Genomic DNA, 23,313 nt, shown 5'->3' with positions numbered 1-23,313 from the left:
GAAGGCGACTGTAAGCCACTTTGAGCCTCCTTCGGGTAGGGAAAAGCGGCATATAATAACCAACTCCTCCTCCTCCTCCTCCTCCTCCTCCTTCTTCTTCTTCTTCTTCTTCAGTTCTGCCTCTTGTCCCACCATGCCGATCTCGCTCTTTTCCGCTGCTCCAGACAGACGTACGCTCTATCTCAATGTACCCCGCAAGGCTGTTGTATGGATGGCGCCCCCGGCCAAGCTGCTTGCCCTGCTGTGACCCCTTTGAAAGGGTCGTTCGACCCCCAAAGGGGTTTTGTCCCACAGGTTGAGAACCACTGGATTAGAATGGAATCTCCAGTTCTCTGAAATGGTTCTTGCAATTCTGGTGTCAGGGTAGTGTGCAAAACATTTTTCTAGATTACTATGTATAACCTTTCTTAAATAATACATCAGATGGAGAAAGTGGTTATTCACAAGATACTGAACCCCCTTTCCAAAATACGTGGATGTTGGGAGTTTCTCGTTGCTCGTGAAGTCAGTATAGAGGTCCCAGTATTGTAATGCTGAGGAAAGAAAAGACTTTTACAAGGAGTCACACTGTAAATTGAAGATCTTGTGCAGTCACCCTAAGCATGTCTGGCTTGACAGGTATCCTATTCTGTACTCACTTTGACAGATAACTGCCTTTGTACAGAACAAACCTATCTGGAAGATGTTCACAGGGCCCCCCAGGATCACACCATTCTATCAGCGAAAAGGAGACCGAATGTATTGAAACTGGCCCTGGATGGTTGCAGCTACTAAATCAACTGTGCCACTAAGACCTACAGAAAGAAGACTAATGGCTTGCTGGGGAAGGAGATAATGGACAGAAGAGTATAGGTCACCCGTAGTTGGAAGTTAAATAATTTCCATGGGGTTAGTTATATAACCATGCGATAGCAAGTATATTGGAAATGCCTAGTTATAAGTGACATTTCTAGGTCTCCTGATATTCTTGTAGCCCAATCCAATGCCCTACTTTGGGATACTCTAAGACCAGGGGTAGTCAACCTGTGGTCCTCCAGATGTTCATCATTTGCTGGCAGGGGCTCATGGGAACTGTTGTCCATGAACATCTGGAGGACCACAGGTTGACTACCCCTGCTCTAAGACTGTTCCATAAATTTTTGCTTACTTTATTTTGTTTGTCTAAGCTGTTCTGACCAAGCAGTGATATCAGGGCTCTCTCAGCCTCACCTCCCTTACAGGGTGTCTGTTGTGGGGAGAGGAAAGGGAAGGTGACTGTAAGCCGCTTTGAGACTCCTTCGGGTAGAGAAAAGTGGCATATAAGAACTAACTCCTGCTCCTTTCCTTCCTGCTCCTCCTCCTCCTCTTCCTTTTTCTTCTGCACCTTGACTTGCATAAACCTGTCAATTCCTAAGATTTAGCGTTAAATGTTGAGGCAAGCTCTTGTTGTCCATGAATTCAAAGATGTATTCAGATTGTATCATGAATCCAACCAAGGAGGAGCCATGATAGGAGTTGAGTGAAAAAAAATGCCATCTCACGATGAGACACCCAGGTCTCTTTGAAAAACTCCTGTGAGCTTCCATTAGATGCTGCTTGTGTGACTCTTGAGTGACCTTCTTAAATTATTCAGCAATTCTTTCCAATCCAGCAAATGCCCCCATGCTTGTGTCTCCTCTCTTTTATTCCAGGTATGGTTCCTCCTCCTCCCTGTACCAGTCAGGCCAATTTGCTGCTTGCCCTGGCATTTTGCCACACCTCCACAACTCATTGCTTGTCTCTTTGCTTGACAGCAATATTTTAGGGGGTTCTGTAGCTGTGGTTAACATGACCACTTCTGCTAGGAATTGTTTAATTGCTTTGTTTTATTACATCTTGAAAATTTTCTCCCCTTCTTGACTGTGCCTCTCATTGTACCCAATAAAGATTGAGTTACTTGATTAAGAATGTTCTCTATCCCTCAACTTGTGTTCTTCATATATTGCCCTAAGTGTGTGCCTGTGTAGACACAAAACTAAGCCAGGATTTTCAGAGGAGTGGGTGTGTGAAAGCTGCTCACATGTACTCTTCCTTATTTCCTGGGTAACAGTGCTCTAGGAGATAGTAGAATTGTCTGTTGTGGAAATTATATTTTTTCTACGGGAAGGTATTGAAGTAGATGAGGTTTTTATACCCCACTGTTTTCTATTCTGAGTACCTTCCAGCTTCAAATGGAGGGGAAGCACGTCACAAAATAGTGAAATAACTCAGACAACTAGGGTATTCCTGATGACGATCAGAAGTCTGAAGTGTGCTTGCCCAACTATCTCAAATTTCTGTTGTTAGATACTCCTAAATATTATGTCTGCCCAATGTCCAATGGCCTGCAGACTTCTGAGTTGGACAGAGAGACTCTGTTTGGTTCACAATATTGTACATGAAACGACGCACAGCTTCATGACGTACATATTAGTCACTGTATGGGATGTCACTTTTTCCATTTGTGTGGTGTTTCACATTTGCCCTCAGTGAAATTTCAGTTGTTTGGAGTTCTAATCTGTAAGTAGTTTTGCATGGTTTATCTTACTCTGTTAATAGCTATGGACAGGCTGTGTTTGGTTCTTCTCTTTTCCAGGCAGTTTCCTCTTAGAGAAGTGTTTTGAAGAGCATTAATTCCAAGATCTGGCCTGGTAGGTTTAGCAGAGAGTGAAAACTGTTGCAGATGGATGACTTCACACAGAGAGCTCTGTTCTGGCCTGAGCTAGTCTCAGGAGGCCAGTCCTTAAGAATTTCTAATCAGGTCAGAAACAGGAAGTGCCAGAGTGCTCATGGGACACCCAGGCAGCACTCTTTGTGTGTGTGTTAGGTAGTTCAGCAGGGATTGGCTGCTCCTTTTTGTTTTTGTATGTGTTGTAAACTGGAAGCGATGAAAGGGTGCTGTGAGACAAATGTTGCACCCTTAAGGGGTTGTCACTGGAAGAGAACATAGCAATTGCTCCGTTTTACTTGAGCACATCTGAGCCTTGCCATGTGGCTTTAGCACTACATCCGAAGTTAAAAGAAATTCATTACCAACATTCTGGAGAAAAATCCAGATTGGGGGGGATTGTGGCATAAATTACTTGGGCTGTTCTATCCAGTTTGCAATTTGTGGGTTTAGATTAAAATGACAAGATTGGGGGGAGCGTGGATAGGCACTTAATTCAGGATAAATCTAGAGCAGTAGTCTAAAGGAAAACAAAAGACCGTTTGAGCACTGCGTATGTTTTTGGAGTCCAGAATACTAAGAGCAGTTGAGAGTCAAACAGAGAGGAATGGGTGGGGATCAGAGCTGCTTGGTTCCCTAAGGGTTTATAGGACTCTGGAGGGAGTAGTCTTGGGGTGTGTGGATTTTCCAAATTGTTTCTGTTCTCACCATTCTATCCAGGCCATCAGCTCCTGATGTATAATGCTGATTTATTTTGATGTACCGTGATAACATTTTACAGGGGGAAATTGTCACTAGGAAACAAAAGGAAGCAAAATGAAGGTTCACGGAGGATAAACAAACAAACAAACAAAATGAAATGGAGAAGTTAAACCAACAATCCCTTACTGAACTCTTATCATCTGTAAAGTTCAGAATGCATTTAGATACATGCAGTCCTTATTGGTAAGATGGTCAGTTATCAAACTTCCTGTGTTTGTATGAGCTGAAATGGTGTATGTCAGCATCCTGTTTCTAAAAATATTAGTTCAGCACTGCCACTAAGTTTCCTCATGGTAAAGAATGCTGGCTATTTTAAAACGTTTAAAAATAGGTATTTCTTCAGATATCATTTTGTTATATCCATGGGCTTTCTAGGAAGGCTGCATATTTTCATGAATGTGATAGAATTCTGTGTGGCAAATGGGAAAAGTTTACAAGACTGAACAGGACACAGTATTGGCCATAGGACTGCATTTCTCCAGGAGAAGGCAGAAACAGATTTTCCTTTTTTGTGTTTTGGCTGCCAAGTTGCAGCAGACTTATGGCAGCCCTGTAGTGTTCAAGGTATGAGTCTTTCCAGGGTGGTTTGCCTGTTCCCTGCCTCTGCATAGCAATCCTGGTAACTGACCTGGCTTAACTTCTGAGATCTGGACTGAATCTGCACGGAGCTTGGATTGATCCGGAGAATTGATCCGGAGTGACCCTATCTTTCCCCCGCAATATCCTGGGGTGGATATAACCCTCGATATTTGAAAAATCGGCATGTGTTAAGGTGCAGTTCTCTGCTTGTTCTGAACTAACTTGCTGCCTCGACCTGCAATGCTGTAGAAAAGCCCTGATTGGCCAGGACATCAGTTCAAAGGCTTCCTTGTTCCTAGGCTGCAAGGTTTCCCTTAAAGGGGAAGCCCTAACTTCTCTCAGCAGAGGCTCCAGAAGCCCTAACTTCTCTCAGCAGAGCTTTGCCTCTTGGATTTATTCCCCCTCCTCTGCTGTCTCCAATCCCCTCCCCCCCTTCAAGAAAAGAAAGAAAGAGGCTCCTGCTGCACTTGGTTCCCCTCTGAGCTTCCTTAATCAGAACACTTTTCTGTTTCAATGGGGGGGGGAATAGAGGAAGACCCGAGTTCAAATCAATCTGAATTCAGCAGGATCCACAACGGAATAAACAAAGTAAGTGCAGAATCAGCCCTGGTGAGACAGGGCTAGCCTGGTCTATCCATGCCAGAGCAGAAACTGATTAGTGTGTACTATGAGCAGCAACTCTTACTTGCTCAAATTTTATCAGTGCCAAAACTGTTCGACTGAAATAAGGTGTCACTGAAAAGTCTGTGGGGTGTAGGCCACACTTCCATGGGGTCATTTAGCAAAAGTTGGTCACGGACCTGGGAGTTTCGATTTTAAACTCTCCCAAGTCTGTCTGTTTGCTCATCAGCCTGTGAAGCCCTTGGTGTGTCATCAGGGCCAGTAAGTCAATACTTTGTATATAGAGAGGCTGTGATTCTTCTGCCTACACAACTCCCACCGTGAACTGGAGCGCATTAGTCATTCACTGATTGATGTTCTGCAAAATGTTTTGTGCATATTTGTGCTGTTAAGTGTTGGTGGAAAGTTAACTGAATGAAAATGGGGAAATGCAAACTGTGTGGCAGGCAGTGTCTCTGGATTTTGTGACAACTGAGCAAGAAAGCCTAATTGAGCAAGAACGAGGGGAATTTCAGATGAGAAGAATGTGACGGTGGTGTTTTAGACCAGGATCAAAAACTGGTAATGTGAGGAATGTCCAGGTTTATATGAAGGCCAGCAGACAGCTGGGGTGTGGTGTGTGCTTTATGGAGGCAAATGTGCTACTTGATTACCAGTATGGGAATATTAGAAGACCATCTCTTAAATGACATACAGGTTCTAGGGAAGCAACAAGGATGATCCGGGGCCTGGGGACCAACCTCCAATGGGAAAAGGCTAAGGGACTTGGGAGTGTTCAGCCTGGAGAAGAGGAGGTTGAGAGGGGACATGATGTCTCTCTTTATGTATCTGAAAGGTTGTCACTTGGAGGAGCGCAGGGAATGGTTCCTGTTGGCAGCAGACCCACAGTAATGGCTTTAAACTACATGTAGAACAGTACCAACTAGATATCAGGAGTTTTTTTTTTGTCACAGAGTGGTTCAGCAGTGGCATCAGCAGTGGCATCAGCAGTGGCATCAGGAGGTGGTGAGCTCCCCCTCACTGGCAGTCTTCAAGCAGCAGCTGGACAGTTACTTGTCAGGGCTGTTTTAGGCTGATCCTGCATTGAGCAGGGGATTGGACTAGATGGCCTGTATGGCCCCTTCCAACTCTAGGATTCTATGCAATGGAAAATTTTTGGCTGTATAGTGTGAAATATAAATGTGGAGAATAACTTGTTTGCAGCTATAATCTTAATTTTCCAAGTTTATATATTGAATTACTCATCTAGTGTCATCTCAAAACTGATGATGCTTGAAGCTCTCTGCTGAGCTCTTCCAACTTGTCCCTCTTTAAGCTTTGTAAATATATTTAAAAGGAAAAACATTAAACATTGCTTTAGGATGCTTAGGGCTGATCCTGCGTTGAGCAGGGGGTTGGACTAGATGGCCTCTATGGCCCCTTCCAACTCTATGATTCTATGATTCTATGATTCTAAAACACCTCCCCCCTGTGCTTTTCTGTAGAAGAACTCAAAACATTCCCCTAAAAGCTAAATTAGAATCCATTCATAATTTTATGGAATATAGTAACCCACAGAACAGTAGCTATCTTGTTGCATACATCCTCTCTGGAAGTAGAAAATGATTTCTACAGATAACTTTGTGCTTAGATCAGCATCAGTACTTTTGGGTTACCAGCTACTGGACATGCCTAACCTGCTTACATGGGGATGAAGGCATTTGTGAATAGCTTGTAAAAGATGTTGGCTGTATATGGGCTGCTTCCAGATGGTGATGTGGCTCTGTGTCGTTTTTGTTCATAGTGTCCATGGAGCATCGGCAAAGCAGCTTTCTTCGCAGTTTCTTACTTTGTACTTCAAAAAAGGAACAACCCAAATATGAAGGCTATTCTGTAATATCTAGCTGTTATTGTTTAATAAGGGGGACTAATGCATATGGGAAAATATGAATATGTAGTTATGAATTTAGTGCATTCTGCTGGGGGGTTGAACTAGATGACCTTCCAACTCTATGATTCTATGAAAATATTCTTGCTTCCTTGCACTTGGAATCCCTCATTGTTACATTTCCCTTCAATTTTGCCATTGGAAGTTCCTGTATGTTCTTTTGTAAAGGAGACATTATTCCATTTTCTCCCCCTTTTTCTGTTCAAAACCAAATCAAGATGACCCACTAACCCTTTTGCTGAGGACTGAATTAATGTTTTGCAGGCAACTGCTTGTTGAGTAACTTTATTAAGAACAAGAATCATAGAATTATAGAATCATTGGAAGGGACCTCCTGGGTCATCTAGTCCAACCCCCTGCGCTATGATGGACACTCACAACCCTATCGCTCATCCACTGGAAAGAAATTCACTGGAGAGAAAGTAAAACTTAAGTATCTGAGAAACTGATTTTGTCTCCCATAAAGTCAGATACATTCCTGTCACATATTACACAAAACCACACTTTCCCAATCAATGGGGAAATCTCTCAGTATTCCTGTAGAATACAGGTTGTGAAACAGTTTCAGTTTGTGCTAGAAAATGGAACGATCCAGAAGCTTGCTGGGAGTATTTATATGTGTAATAAAAGGTTCTTGCGCTAATTTTTACTTTATCAGGTAGTTGTTGAATGTGTCTTATTAGTTGGAGAATGAGAAAATTTTTAGTGTTGTTTAGAGAGAAATCCATAAACAGTACTGCAAAACACACATAATAAATGAATGCTTTAGTTATAAGGATCATGCTGATTCTGATGATCACGAACACATCTTTTCCTTTCTCTAACATTTATTTAAGTTGACGACCTCTGATGGTTTTGTCAGTGCAAGCTCTGCGTCAGTGTTCTTTTATCCTAACAAATTTGTTATGGTTTTAATAGCCTGTGGTGTAACTTCATGTAGCAGCCTAAATAGTCCAGACTAGCCCAAGGTCATCAAGAGTTTGAAAGCTAAGCAGAGTCCATTGTGGTTAGTAGTTCCATCAGACACTGCCGAGGAAGGTCAGCATAGCTATACAGAGGAAGGCAGTGGCCAAGCCACCTATGTTCCTCTCTTGTCTTGGAGATCCCATAAGGTGAGAACTTCATGGGGTCACTATATGCCAGTTGTGACTTGATGGCACTTAATTATTGCTTAATTTTAATGCCTTTTAAGCTTAGTAGTAGCTTCCTTCTAACCTGAGTCAAGGTTCCAGGCAGATGTTGCTGTGACAAAACTTGGTCTCCACATTGTGCTGGCCTCTTAATGAGGTAAAGGTAAAGGTAAAGGTATCCCCTGTGCAAGCACCGAGTCATGTCTGACCCTTGGGGTGACGCCCTCTAGCGTTTTCATGGAAGATTCAATACGGGGTGGTTTGCCAGTGCCTTCCCCAGTCATTACCTTTTACCCCCCAGCAAGCTGGGTACTCATTTTACCAACCTCGGAAGGATGGAAGGCTGAGTCAACCTTGAGCCGGCTGCTGGGATTGAACTCCCAACCTCATGAGCAAAGCTTTCAGGCGGCTGCCTTACCACTCTGCGCCACAAGAGGCTCTTAATGAGGACAGGTAGCCAAATGCTGCAGCTGTCCTCTCAAGTTCATTATGTGACATGCCCATCTTTGTTTTTACAGCTGCATTGTTGTCATTTTCCCTAAAACCATACAGCCATTTGGAATCCTTTATCTTTAAAGTTCTCCTTAATACTGTTCGTTCCGCCAAAAATATTCCCTTGGTTGAACTGATGTAATTGTTTTCTATTTTACAGTTTCAGATTTTGAGGAATTCGCATGTGGAGCATTGGGGTGGAGAAAGGAAAGAGAATTGTTAGTTTTTGGCTTAATTAGTTGCTATCTGAAACAACTGGCTCATTCAAATGGATATAAACACATGTAGCCATCAAACATTTCAAAGGAATTGTACTGATCTTCCAGAATTAACACCTGATTTGCCTTGATATAGGTATAAATACGAATTGTGACGTTTTAGAGGGCCTGTTGTAATTTCTGACATCTGAAATGTCATGTATTTGACTTTCCCCCAAAAGTGTGGCATTTTTGTTACTATTTGTGCTGTATATCACAGACTCTTTCTGGTTATTTCATGATCATAGGGTAGTAAGGAATTAAATTGATGGAGGAGTGCTAAATTGGGAAGATTGACAGGAGTTATGATATTTTTAAGATTGTGTGGAAGTGCAGGGAAATAAAACTGCAAATGAATGTTCTGTTCCCTATGCCAAAATAACTTTGCAGTTTGTACAGATCACGTTTAAATTCAGAAAGACAAATGATCAGAATATGTGTGTGTGTGTGTGTGTGTGTGTTCTTTCTGAAAGGATAACTTCAAATTTTAAACAGATGGGATATTTTTCCTTCCTGCAGGATACAATCTGCATCTTTTCTGTTCCTTCAAAATTGAGGGGAAAGAGACTCTAATAGAAGTTTTCCATCTTCCCCTCCTGCCCCTTCCCGGCCTCCTTAGAACATTTCCAAAATTCTGGGTAATTTTCATTAACATTTTGGGTCACTTCAGATTTACCTTAGCTGATTTGAAAAGGCCATTTTACGAATGCATAGCTCTGAGACCAGTAAGTCAAAATTGAATATTGGATGAGGTTTTAAGAAGGAGAAGAAGAAGAAGAAGAGTTGGTTCTTATATGCCACTTTTCCCTACCCGAAGGAGGCTCAAAGCAGCTTACAGTCGCCTTCCCATTCTTCTCCCCAAAACAGACACCCTGTGGGGTGGGTGAGGCTGAGAGAGCCCATACAAATGAAAAATCATTTGAAAAATTATTAAAATCTCATACAAATGAAAAAAGCTGACAGATGACTGTATCCTTTGAGTCCTTTAATCAAGTGCATTTCTACTCAGTCCCCCATTAACAAATATTGCTGTGAAATTGGTAGGATACTGACATAACCATATGCAATTTTTGAGTGGGAATCCTCTGAATTATCGAATCACTTATGAAGTTCCGAAGAACGGAAAATGTTTACTGGTCTGCATTTTGATTGATTAAAAGACTCAGAGGAGACAGTCAGTTGTTTGTCGTTTCATTTTGTTTGGGGACTCAACCAGGCTGATGAGCCTTTAAAGTCTTGTAGCCTGCTTCTGACATTATTTTTTAAGTGGGCCAAAGATGACCTTTCCTCCAGGCCTGCCATCATTCACTCTACATTAGATGTCCCCATCAATTTCAGCGGACCTATAATGCCGCCATATCATTCTCTCTTCTAATCAGTAATTAGAAATAATCTGGCAGCTATACTGAGAAAGGGAAGAGATGTGAAGTAGTAAACACTGGGAGAAAAACGAGTTTCCTTGAACCCTGGAATTTGATGCTAATTTTCGTTTGTACCGAAGTGCACCCTACTAGAGTTGTCTGTAAGATGCGGCTTATCCAGATGTTTTGAGCCAGTGCTTTCTGCTACAGAAGAACGTGATGGGAGAGTTAAATAATCCAGCTTCATCAGCTCAACTGATCAGGGGGGAAATTCCTTTTTAGCTCACTGCTGTTTTAGGTGGCTGAGAATGAAATCCCAGGTACGGGGTGGCAGTTTTTGCTTTGGCTGCCAGGAAGGTTCGAGCCAAGGCCTTTGTACAGGAGTCTCCAACTTGATACATCATTTAAAAAATCTTACTGTGACTCAGTAGCCCGTGTTTTTTCAGTTTTATGTATGCAATACTGGAGAAATATTGTTTTATTTGCACTTGTATTCTACTGTTTTAACTGTGCTTTGTAATGGCCTTTGGCTACATTCAATAAATGTTATCGTTATCAGACACAACCGCAACTGAACAGTTGTTTTGTCTCCCTTGCAGGTGACAGTACATGTCCAAAGCTCTTCATAACTGTGCCTTGCACTGCAAGCAGCACAGGAGGCAGTACATCTAAGCTATTTGAGCCGAACATCTGCAATGAAGTGGCTCAGGGAATAAATGGAAACGTGCCAGTTAAGCACTCGCCACGCCCAGCTTCAAACCCAAAGCCACAAGGTCAGTAGCAATTCCAAATACCTGCCAAGGCCTCACCCACAGGGGAAGCTAACCCTTGCTTTAGCCAAATAGTCATCATTTGTGGCACAAGTACATTTGTTCAAATGGTTTTCAGAAACAAGCTTTTACTGAGTGTTGATTAAATACCACTGTAACATGTCATTTGCTTATACTAATAAACTAAAATGTATTATTTTGTAAATTGACATATAAATTTATAAAGCAGTAAAGGCTGAAAATTATAATTTTGAAACATTGGGTTTTGAAGTGAACAGAGATGGGAATTAATAGGCTGAAGTCTTTCTGATATTTATTTTGTAAAAAAAAAACCCTCTCGAATTTAGCTTCTCAAAGTTATCTTGCTTTTCTGAGCTACAAGATGATGTTCATAGACTGTGAGCTCATCCTGTAGTAGGTAAGACACTAAAAGAGAGTGACGGTCTTTTGAAAACCTGAAATGCAGAGATACATATGGCTTTATCCATCAGTCATGTAACTTAGTGTTACATGTTACTTCACTTCATTTCAAAATAATATTCGATGCATTTTAATGAGCAGATGCTGTTTTTTTTAATTTCCTATTTTTTTCTGTACCAGTTCAGGATGTCGAATTTAAGGGGTTTTTTTTCAGCAAGATGTGAAACGATTCTCAGAGCAATGGCATGCAGAGTTCTTGACTTCTCTGTACCACAGGCAGGGAACAGCGGACAGGTACCCAGTGGGGGCCACATATAACACCAGTGCTCTCCCAGATCCAGATTGGAGTCTAAACCAGGTTCAAGGTTCTGCTGCTAACCTTCTAAGCCCAAACAGTCAGGGACTGGCACATCTACAGAACCATCTTTTCCCTTATATTCCCCCAAGAGCATTAAGATCTTTGGAGCAACATCTGCTCAGCGTCCCCAGCCCAAAGCAGGTGAATTCAGATTGGCCTCAACCAGGGCCAGGGCCTTTTCGACTCTGGCTGCAGCCTGGTGGAATGCACTCCAAAGGGAGATCAGGGCCCTGCAGATCTTAACTAGTTTACAATACGAGAAAGGAAGAAAGGTTCAAAACACAAACAGAGAAAAACAGAACCTTTCCAAGGCTATTAGTAATAAATTTTACAGAGCCGGTGGCCTATCTATATATATAAAAATTGCTTGTTAAGAGTATAAGGAATCAACCACTGAAGAAAAATTGTGAAAACGGAGTATATCTAGAAACCGTTTTGGTTGGTCCTTAAAAAATTATTGATATATAAAATTTATTACCAATTGCCTTGGAAAGGTTCTGTTTGATCTTAACTAGTTTTGCAGAGCCTATAAAATGGAGCTATTAGATTAATCTTTTAAGCTTATTTTTATATGATAATGTTGTTACCCACACTGAACAATTCTGGAAGGGCAGGCTAAAAATAGAAATTTGTTGTTGTTGATGTAATATACATCTTCAGAGGATGCTGTATTCTCCAAACCCTACTGGGACCATCCTCCTCCTATGGTAAAGTTAGTAGTATGGCCTCCCAACAGGTAGCAAGCATCTACACTGACCTACCAGTAGAAGGCTAGGGCTGATTGCAGACTGCTTCTTGAAATACTTTGGTTCATTTTCCTTTTCAGAGTGCACCTGAGATGGCAATAGGACAACAGTAATATGAAATAGAAAATCTTCCCTTTCCTTACAAATAAAGCTTTGATTAAATTTTGGTAATGACAGAAAGGTGCATGTGGGGAGCCTGATGTGCCTTAGAAACTACCCCCATTATCTTTGCTCTTCTGATTCCCTAGACTTCCTTCCCTCTTCCATGCATACTGTTTAATGCAGGGGTAGTCAAACTGCGGCCCTCCAGATGTCCATGGACTACAATTCCCAGGAGCCCTTGCCAGCATTCGCCAGCGAATGCTGGCAAGGGCTCCTGGGAATTGTAGTCCATGGACATCTGGAGGGCCGCAGTTTGACTACCCCTGGTTTAATGAGTTGTATTGCTACATTTAAAAAAATCTCCACAAACATCTTTTACTTTTCTAAGTTGTAGCTGCACAAAAGTAAAATGTCTTGGTCCAAGACTCTTTAACAAACTTGTTAACTAGAATTGTTTTTCTTTCTTATTGAGAGGCAACAAACATGCAGTATGAGTATTACATTACCTGTTCTTATTGCTTGGCTTAGATCTGATTATTCATCTCAGCTGAAAAATGTACTTGTTCCGGTATTTTAGTTCAGGCCAGGAAGCACCAACCCTATGCAAGCTAGTTTCTACAGATCCTGGATAGTTTAAGCAATAAATAGGTAAACATTTTACTACAGAGAGAGTGTGCATTTGCTACAAGCCGCACCTTGACTGAAACTGAAGTGGTCTATCTTGGTAACCAGATCTCCACACTTCCAAAGTCCTTGTTGAGTTAGAGTTTCGTGAGTTACAATCTGCGTTAGAGCTAAGAAATTAAATTCCGGGTGGGCATAAAAACCTATGAGCATAAGTTGAGAATTCCAGGAAGAAAAGAAATTAGTCTGACCTGTTCCCTTTAGAATACTTCTTCAATAAATAAATTCTTGTAGGTAATAGCCTGCTGGGAATGGTTGCTTTGATGTATGTCTTCTGAATTAGAGCTCTGCCCATTGAAAAGACCTAGCCCAGTGCTTGCCCATCCTTTTTCTTCTTGACTTGTGTGTTACTTTTAGATACAGACCTTTGCTTAAGTGACACAGTCATGTTGCTGTCTGGGTCTTCTGTCACCCTTGTTCTTTCACATATACTCTGTTGAAATGAAAGTTTACCTGGAAATAAGGGTCTGTATGCAGCTAGCTTAGCCATGTCCTCCTGTCTTCCCAGCCTGCAGTATCAGAGTTTGGGACTGAAAGCTCAATGGAAGGTTTGGCCCCTGGAAACAAGCATGGTCACTGTTTCCATGGGCTGGACCAGTCGTCCCCAACCCCCGGTCCAGGGACCGGTAGCGGTCCGGGGATCAGTCGGTACCGGGCCACGGCTCCTCCTCGTACTCCTCCCCGGCTGCTGCCTCGGGGTCCCTCCACACTGCCGCCGGCTCACCATTGGTGCTCTCCAGCGGCCGCCATGGCTGCGGCTCCTCCTCGTGGCACTGCACAGCTGCTGCTGGCAGTGCCTCCCAGCGGGCAGTGGGCAGCGGGAAATCAGGGGTGCCAGCAGGAAAGTAAGTGGAGCAGGGGCTCAGGTGGTGTCAGCGACTTCCCTCGACAAAAGACTACCCCCTCAGTAAAATTGTCAAGCCTTGACTGGTCCCCTGTGATAAAAAGGTTGGGGACCACTGGGCTGGACATTAAACAGAGCACCTCTGCCTTATAATTTATATGGATTCTGTTAAGTCAGTGAATTTAATGGCCCTTAAATCGCTTTCAAACCAAGTTTTATTATTTGACATTTTATCTTGCCCACCAGGCCACAATGAAGGTGATAAGATTTCATTTGATAGGAACCATTTTACTGCTAAAACAAGAATAAACTGAGCAAATCTCAGCATCCAAGCCGGCAGGCATTAGAAGTTTATCTAAAATTATCAGATTGATCAGTCAGCAAATTTTAAAATGCTTAATGATCCTCACTGAAGAACCAAAAGGAATAGTTTTTCAACTGGTGGAATGGCTGGTGAAATTTCCATTGGTGGAATTCCATTGGTGGAATGGCTGGCGAGAGAGATAACATGCCTCTTACTCTCTGGGGCATATAGAAGACAGAGTACTGCAGATCCTGAAGTTTAGATTCTTCTTCTTGATAAGTCACAATTACTACACATATCTTTCAGTGATGGAACAAATATTTTTTTGTGAGTTTGGTTCTCAGTTTGCCATTTGTAGTCATGATTTGACAGGATAAGAAATAGGATCAGAAGCCTGGATTATGTACTTGATAGCTGTTTTCTAGTAAAAACATTCTTCTGACCTGCAAATCAAGGAAGCCTTGAAATGTTTTCTCTTGGATGTTTTTGTTTGACTATTCACTTTAAGATGGCTCCTTTAATGGAGTGGAAAATATTCAAAGTCTGTCTTTGCTACTCAGGATTTGTACTGGAAACTAACAATGGTCTGTGACCTGATTCTTGTAAGTGGTGTTTTGTTGTTTCTTTCTGAAAAGCTGCTTAGAGCTTTGGAAACCAAATGCATTGTTATACCATTCTTCCCCCCTTGGGGAAATAAATCCTAGAAAGAAGAATCAAGTATATCATCCAAATATATCATTGTTCAGTTTTGTGTTAAACTTTTAAATGTTACATTGCTACAATTTAGGACAATAAATCACCTAAGGTTAAGATGAAAGTGAGAGCCAGCTTGGTGTAGTGGTTAAGAGCTCCTTTGATCTGGGTTTGATGCCCCACTCTTCCATATGAAGCCATCTGGGTGCCCTTGGACCACAGTTCCTTCATATCTCTCTCAGCTTGATCTATCTCACACGGTGTCTGTTGTGGGGAGAGGAAGGGCAGGTGGTTGTAAATCGCTTTGAGGCTCCTACAGGTTGTAAAAAGTGATATACAAAAAGATAGCTCTTAACTTATTGTTGATGTTAGAGGAGCAAGATACATAAGAGTTCTGCAGCAAAATATCCCATTTCCCCTGTCATTGGAGAAAATTGCCTTCAAACCTTATATTAAAATTAAACTTAAAATCAGTATTGACTGGTTTACGGACCTGGATGAAATATAGTTGCCTCACTATGACTTCAAAGAAATAATGATGGGTTATAATTTGGTTTTAAACCAAAAGACTTGTTTATCCCAAATCCGTACAGTAAGCTGTAGCAAGTATTATTCAGAATATATATGAATAAGGACAGAAATAGTAGAACAGCCTGTTATGACTGTGTCTTAGTAAGTGAAGTGTTTGAAAATCCAAGGGATCAAATAATGGAGATGTGGAGGTGTCAAACCAGTAGCCCCTGCACCTGTAGTCACGTTTCCAAACTATGTGCCATGAGACTGAGATATAAATTAAAGATTTTGGGAAACACAGAGCATCCATCTAAACCAGTGGTTTTCAACCTGGGGGTTGGGACCCCTTTGGGGGTTGAACGATCCTTTCACAGGGATTGTGGCAGGGTGAGCAGCTTGGCCGGGGGGAGGGCGCCATCCACACAACAGCCTTGTGGGGTAGATCAAGATTCATCATTCATCTGTCTGGAGCAGCGGAAAAGAGCAAGATCGGCATGGTGGAACAAGAGGCAGGACTGAACTGAGAAACCCTGGGAAAAAAACAATTTATATACTATCCTGAACAATGAATCTTCACGCTATTGGTTAGTTTTAGCTTAATTTCTGTGAAAGAACAATTACATAATTTTATGGTTGGGGGTCACCACAACATGAGGAACTATATTAGAAAAGAATTAGGAAGGTTGAGAACCACTGATCTAAAGAGATGATTGCAGCATTTCTCCCTGAACTTATCTTGTCTCCTCCTAATCATCCTGTGGTGGAATGGAGGGTTTGCTATCAAAAAGATAAAATAAAATTGCAGATATGCATGACTGAAGGATGGGAGAGCTGCAATCTGCTGCAGACTGTGCTGCTCCAGTCCATGTATGCTTTTTACTTACTTCTCAGATGTCAAAACCTTATATTGAAAACAGTAGTAGGAATAAATATCTGGGCAGGTACAATCTCAGAGTCATAATGAGCTGCAATATATCTAAATAGATAAGTAGTTATGCTTTATAGCATGAAAACACTGAAATACTCAGCTGTGCATTATCACAGGCCTTCTAAACCAGGGTTTTGTGAAACCTTCGGGTTTCTGAACAGCTGTGAAAGGGTTTCCCGAATGGGTGGTAGTTAATTAATTTTTTATTATATATTTAAAAATATGTTAAACATTTATTGGGTTGTATGACCATATATGGTTATGCTGCCCTGCCCACCCTCAAAATGGCTAATGATGAGCTTGGGGGAAGGGGAGGGGAGGGGCCCTGGGTGGGCGTGTCCACAGCTCTGCTTCCCAGCCATATTCTGCATGATTGCGCCACTTCTGGGGTTTCTCAAAACGTGAAGAATGTTCCAGGGGTTTCTCAATGGTAAAAAAGTTGAGAACGGTTGACTTATATTATGCTATATGTGCAGTACAAGAATTAGTATGTAATGTATCTTGTACATAATCAGAGTACTGTGTATTCTGATTGAGTAAAATGTAAAATATTTTTGTAGGAGGTTTTTTTGGTGTTCCCTACAATCTCCCAGTTTTCCAGTTGGAAAAATGAAGGTAAAAATGGGGGGAGGCATTATTTCTCTGGATCTGTACTTTACTTATAATAAGCTTTACTTATTATAGTGTCCCAGCTGAATCAGCTCTCATCACAGGAGACTATCCGTTGCATTTCTGCATGAGTCACAGCTCTGGGCTACCAATCAAGAAGTACACCCAGAAAATTGGTGTACCAAATGATGGCAGATGGGCATCGTTGGAGGCAGATGGTTCTTGTTCACAGCAATTCTATAAGCAAAACTTTTTGAGATGAAAGTCCTTTAATTTTGATTCGGGAAACAGTGTTCCTCCAGTTCAAAAATTTTGAAACATTTATTACACTTTTCTTTATAACATCACCTAAAGAGGCAGCTTTAAGTCTGGCAGAGACTCTAGCTGCAACCCTGCACATTTCGTAGGACTGGTGGGCATGCACACCCGTACACATATGGACATTTTCATTTGTTCAGCATAATGTGCGTTAACTCCTGCATTTTCTGGGTTAGGTTGTTGTTGGTATTCCTTACCCCTCTGAAGGTACATTCCATAACCTGGCAAATTGTTACTGTTGTCATGGGATACAGCTTTAATTGTGGACATGAATCCATCTTCCATTTACTCTTCCTTCCTGGGGTAATTCTGCGGTGTCTTCCTGTCTCCCTTTCTCCCTCCTTCCCAATCGTTTTATCATCTCTTCTAGTTAGCTAGCTGTTAAGGGGGGGGGGGGTTGCCACTTATCGGATGCTCACTGGCCTACATCTATCTGTCAGTTTCAGGAGAATCCAGAATAGGAAACAGCTCAGTCGCTGGCAGGTAGATGATAAAACCCATTTCAAAAACCTTCCGGGAGATAATAGATCTACAATGAGCCAACGTGACAGTCTCTTTAAAAGCAGAGTAAAATTTTTAGCAGTCTTTCCAATAATTCCTTTGTATATCTTTAGAAGAGCTTTGTTAATGCACAGACCACTTGAATTCTAGTGACAGAAAGAAATATCAGTTCTGGGCCCACAAAAATGTGGTCAAATCATATCCTGATTTGTTTATGCTTCTTCATTTTAAACATCTGTGTCTTGACCTGCTTCCTGGACTTACTTGAGTTGCTTGGCCATTGATTCCCGATGTTTCCACACTGGGCTGCAGGCTGGAGTTTGAGCTGGGGCAGGTTGCCCTGCCTCTTCCTTTCCCTACACATGGGAGCATTTGGCCCAGTGTACCTTGTCCACCACAGATTTGTGCTCCTGCACAGGAGCCGGGGCAGCAAAGTTCCCAGTGCGGAAATGGTCTAATATGGTTTTTATGCAAAAAATACCAAGTTGTCTGGATTCACAGCTGTTTGCTGTAGGGCCAGGGGGCGTTTTCGGCTTGCCTAGTCTTTCCTCCCATGCCCCACTCATTGACCAGTGCGTAGTATTCTTTTGTTTCTTACTGCTACTTGTTTTGTTGCAGTTTTGCAGGCAGGACAGTGTGGCTTCTTCATCAATCCTAAATCATAGTGAAGATACAGGCCAGTGGAGCTGAAGGTCAAAAAAGGAAAAGGGCTGGAATGATCCTGTGGAGCCTTGGGAGGGGAGTGATGGTTTTGTACAACTTGTGAAATGCTTAACAATGTTTATAGTTTAGCGTGTGTTCCTTTTTTTTTTTTTACAGTGCCTCCAAAGCCATTACATCTGCAAAATTCACAGTCATCCATTCCCCACCAAACCCCTAGACATAAAGTTTTATATACTGCGAAGCAAAGAATGGAGGAAGTTACACCTACCTCTTCTTGTGTATCAAAAGAGAAAACTAGTAAAGTGTCTGATCTCATCAGTCATTTTGAAGGAGGCAGGTAAACGTGTTTTGTGTTTTTTTCTTTGTAGGCTCCAGTACAAATGCCATATAACTGTTAATGGATGAGGAAATGCTGTCTGTTCCTCTTTTATAACCTTAGTTGTAGGCAGTTCTTGTGTATGTTGGTTCTCATGAGTTGAGATACAAGAAGGGGAAGTCGTTAAAAGAATGTGCTGGTAAAAGAATATAGAAAGGCTCTTGGTTTACCCGAACTCACTATTTACATTGCAGCCCATCATCATCTGAATTCAACAAAGAATTGAATCCATTCAACAGCCTTATTTGTGCTAGCCTGAAACAGCTGAAAAACCAAAATGCCATGCTGAGTTTTGCCATGCTTCTACAGGCTGCCCTTTCCCTTCATCTTGTAGTTGTTATCCTATTGCAGGGGTGGCCAAACTGTGGCTCTCCAGATGTTCGTGGACTGCTATTCCCATGAGCCCCATGCCAACTGGCAGGGTTTGATGGGAATTGCAGTCCATGGACATCAGCAGAGCCACAGTTTGGCCACCCCTGTCCTATTGCAAAAGAAATCCAAGTCTTGGCCTGGCAAATCTGTTCCAAATGGGACTTTACTGGCATGTTTTAAAGTGTTTGCCATTCATCCTTCCTGGCTGTATGGCTTTGACTGGTTTATTGTAACATGAACCTCTCCTTTTCTCTTCTCCCCTTAGACTAGCTCCATCCTTAGCAAAATGTTGATTATCTATCTTTGGACAACCCTGCCATTTAAAGAAAATGGCTACCTCAATTTTTGAAACTTCCTGGCTTTTTAGGTTCTTGGTTGCCATCCAGTCCTGTGTAATAGTAAACAATCATCTGGAAACATCCTATATGGTTATAGTAACATTTCTGAGGTCTTTCTGCTGTTACTATTAGTAGTATATGTGGGGTGGCTTACAAATGATTTTCTGCTGAAGTAATAATCTGTTTTGCATGGAGCTGCTTTATATGAAGTCAAATGATTGGTCCATTTATCCCAGCATTGGCCATGATTCTCCAGGGTTGCAGGCAGAGAGAGGTCTTTTGCAGCATCTGCCAGCTGAGTTCTTTTAACTGTGTGCTGGTCTCAGATTTCAGCTTTTTGCTGGATGAAATCATAGATTAGCTAACAGGAAGGCAGGAGGAATTAGTATCCAAATTCAGAAAGCCATGGAGAGAGACAGAATGCAAGGTCAGACAGTCCAGTGAATCAAGGGTTAATTCAGGCAGTCCAAGGGTATCAGCAGGGGAAGCAGGTGTCCACAACCCAGGCTTCCTAGGCGCAAGTTAATATAGGTTGTCAGCAGCCTCTCCATCCTCTCTCTCTGATGACTCACAGGCTTCTGCAGTCAGCAACTGTATTGCTATCCTGTCATGGTGCCTTTTAGACTGGATCTCTCTTGGAGCACATAGCTCCACTGCTTAATTGGTTTAGGTGAGCCAGGTGGTCTGACAAGACAGGGAGCTGCAGGTGGAGGCTGAGCAGAGGAATGAGGAGCTTCTGCAATAACTTTGGAGTCTAAGCCTTGGTTTGTCTACAGCTCCATTCCCTTCTGGTGGTCAGAGCTCTCTGCTCGTTGAATATCTGATTGGCCTAAGCTCTCATACAACTGAGGCTCAGGTGAAGCTGGAAGCACCTGGCAAGGCTCTTCCTCTGAGGAGTCCTCCCTAACAGAACTTGGGTTTACAACAAACTGATGTTGTCAAGAAATAAGCATGGAACTGCAGTCAAAGCACGTGTTCTCTCATAGCTGCTCCTGCAGTCCTCCCCTCCTGAACTGGTATGCAGTATATTGTGACTGCTGCTTTTCCAGTGGAAGAAAAGAAGCACAAGTCAGTAGCCTAAAATAGGCAGGCTTTCGGTATCAACAATGAGAAAGTAAATAATATAAGCAAGGGGACAAGATGTTCTACAAAGAAAGCTATTGTCTTATTGATAAATCGTGGGGATCTTGTGGAGTTTTGTTTTGGGATGATAAAGATGGGCAGGGTGTATCAAATGTTGGAGCACTGAAATACACTTTGGAGAAAGCAGGGGTGGATCCCACGTGATTGGGAACAGACACAGGCCTGAGGCATGTAGCAAAATTGTGGGGAAGTATGGCCGAGGGGAACTCAGCCCACACAAATGCTGCTGGAGGACTATCAATAGCAGTCAAGGACTGCGTTCAAGCACAAGGGGAGGAGGAGCTTGGCTTAGAGGGGAAACAGCTGAGCTGAATGCAGCTTAGTGATCATTATACTTATACTGGGAACAATACTTTGTGCAAGTCATTCTGTCATGTCATCATGTAACTTAATGTAATGTTTGTCAAATAATGTACAGTATTTGCTGGCGTATAAGACTACTTCCCCCCCCAGAAAAACATGCCTCCAAGTGGGGTGGGGGTAGTCCTATACGCCGGGTGCACTTCAGTTGGGATAGACATAGCTGCCCACAGTGGCCCATAGTACTGTAATGTAATGTAACAAACTCTATATTTTGAGTGGAAATGTTGGGGGGTCGTCTTATACGCCCAGGCGTCTTATACGCCGGCGAATACGGGTAACTCAAGCAGTTCACACATAGAGGGCGCTAACCGAAATGTATACATCAGGAGTAGTCAAACTGCGGCCCTCCAGATGTCCATGGACTACAATTCTCATGAGCCCCTGCCAGCATTCGCTGGCAGGGGCTCATGGGAATTGTAGTCCATGGACATCTGGAGGGCCGCAGTTTGACTACCCCTGGTCTAAATGTACATATCTGTGTTTCCAAACTTGCAGAGAGGAAATGATATGGCGGACAGAAAAGGGAGACAAGAGTGCAAGCATAGAAAGGAAAATGATAGGAAGTTTGGGCAATATTTCTCAATGGGACCATTGACAGTTTGATAAAGGTATAAATCCGCAACCGTGTAGCTGGCCATGCATGACCACACTTGGTTACAGAGAAAGGGGCATAGGTTGAATCAGAGGCCTGTTCCTGACACTGAAGGATGATAGTATAGTGCAGTGATATAAAATGAGTAGCACTAGTTCATAAAGATAGATTCAGGTGTGCAGCCATGTTGGTCTGAAGCAGCAGAACAAAGTCTGAGTCCAAAGTTTATTCAGGGTAGAAGCTTTCATTCTTCTTCAAAGTCTCCACATCTTTTATGAACTTAGGCAGATTGTGAGTGGGTATGCAGGAAAGGGTATGCCAGTGTTTGTTTCTTGTGGCCCTTCCTTGCATACCCAGGGCATTGCTGATCACCACTGTGGGATGGTAGGTGAATTTCCTCCAGGCCAGGCTGGATTCTGGAGATTTTGTGGGGTGAGGAGATCACTTGGGCATGAAATTGGGGTCACTGTGGGTGGGCAGGTAGTTGTGAGTTCCTGCATTGTACAGAGGTTGGACTAGATGACCCTGGAGGTGCCTCCCAACTCTATGATTCCATGTATTTCCCAACCCATATCTGGCAACCCTAGTTTAGTGTGAGCTGATTGTAAGATGGTAGCTATTTGTAAGATGGTAGCTATTGTCAGTAGAAGCTCGCTGTTCACTGTGTGGTTTCATGGCTACCATCTTTGTTCCACATTTCCTCATTTGTCATTGCTTCTCATAGGCAAGAGGGATAAGAAGGGTGCCCTTGCCATGCTATGCAAAGGTCTGTTTTATGTAACTTGCATTTGTTTTCATTCTCTGTCTCTTATTCCCCTTAGCCCATCCAATCTTAGTGAACTGAAAAAAGAGCCCTGTGTGATCAGTGTTAGATCTCAAGGAAAGCATGGGTTGACGACATCACCTCACCCAAAATTCCTCACCCAACACCCACTACAGAAACAGAGAAATAGCACAGATCAATCTCAGGATGCGTGGAATTGCACAACCAACGGAGTAGTAGCACAGAACCGGTTGGAATGCAGGGACAGCAGGCTGCCCGTCCGTAATGACCGTGCGGCCATTCCAAGTGAAGGGGCTTCGTCTGAAAGCAGCTTGGTAAATGGAGAGAGAGAGAGCACAAGCACGGACTCGTTGCAAGCTACGACTGCCTGCAAAGGGCCAACGATCAATAGTTGTTGCCGGACTAGTCCAGATAAGACCCTGTTCCCGTCTGGAAAAGGAACTGTAGAAATGATTGCTAATGCAGAGGAGAAACAGGTTGAAGAGCACATGAAGCAAGACCAGCTACTGGAAGCAAAGGTAAGGGGATGTGTTTTCGGTTGTGTTCCAAGAAGCCTCTTCAACTGCCCAGTGTGTTCCTCTGGGATTGTATTACAGCCTGAACCCAGATGTTGAGACTGTGTTTCATTTGTAGGGCATTGTAGCAGTTCAGTTCTGAAAGGATGTGAGACATTGGTCCCTTTTTCTTATTGTAGTTACACACGTTATCTATCTATCTATCTATCTATCTATCTATCTATCTATCTATCTATCTATCTATCTATCTATCTATCTATCTATCTATCTATCTATCTATCTATCTATCTATCTATCTATCTATCTATCTATCCATCTATCCATCTATCCATCTATCCATCTATCCATCTATCCATCTATCCATCTATCCATCTATCCATCTATCCATCTATCCATCCATCCATCCATCCATCCATCCATCCATCCATCCATCCATCCATCCATCCACCCACCCACCACCAATCTATCAATCTATCTAATAATTCCAAAACCAGGTCCTTTTGGTGGTTCTGTCAGAGAAGTCAGTCCACTAGGTGGCTCACATGACAAGCGTCCGCTCCTTGGGCCAGCTTTTGGAGCTTTT

General features: G+C 42.5%; 2 protein-coding genes across 3 annotated transcripts in view; both read left to right on the top strand.

Moving 5' to 3' along the window:
* Positions 1-10,518, top strand: part of BICD1 (BICD cargo adaptor 1) — a 194,597-nt gene extending 184,079 nt beyond the window's left edge. The window contains exon 8 of the mRNA XM_077339927.1: positions 10,394-10,518. Within this exon, the coding sequence (XP_077196042.1) occupies positions 10,394-10,423 (30 nt within the window). The 3' untranslated portion in view covers positions 10,424-10,518. The remainder of the gene's footprint in view (positions 1-10,393) is intronic.
* Positions 1-23,313, top strand: part of FGD4 (FYVE, RhoGEF and PH domain containing 4) — a 137,064-nt gene that overhangs the window by 71,591 nt on the left and 42,160 nt on the right. For both annotated transcript variants that reach the window (XM_077339930.1, XM_077339931.1), the window contains exons 2-4: positions 10,394-10,567; positions 18,404-18,584; positions 22,253-22,733. In XM_077339930.1, coding sequence (XP_077196045.1) covers positions 10,394-10,567; positions 18,404-18,584; positions 22,253-22,733 — 836 coding nt within the window. The remainder of the gene's footprint in view (positions 1-10,393; positions 10,568-18,403; positions 18,585-22,252; positions 22,734-23,313) is intronic.

Source organism: Paroedura picta, chromosome 5 (assembly GCF_049243985.1).
Source record: "Paroedura picta isolate Pp20150507F chromosome 5, Ppicta_v3.0, whole genome shotgun sequence".
NCBI lineage: Eukaryota > Metazoa > Chordata > Lepidosauria > Squamata > Gekkonidae > Paroedura > Paroedura picta.
Note: the sequence above shows the minus strand (reverse complement) of the source record. Positions and strands in the feature narration are given on the sequence as shown.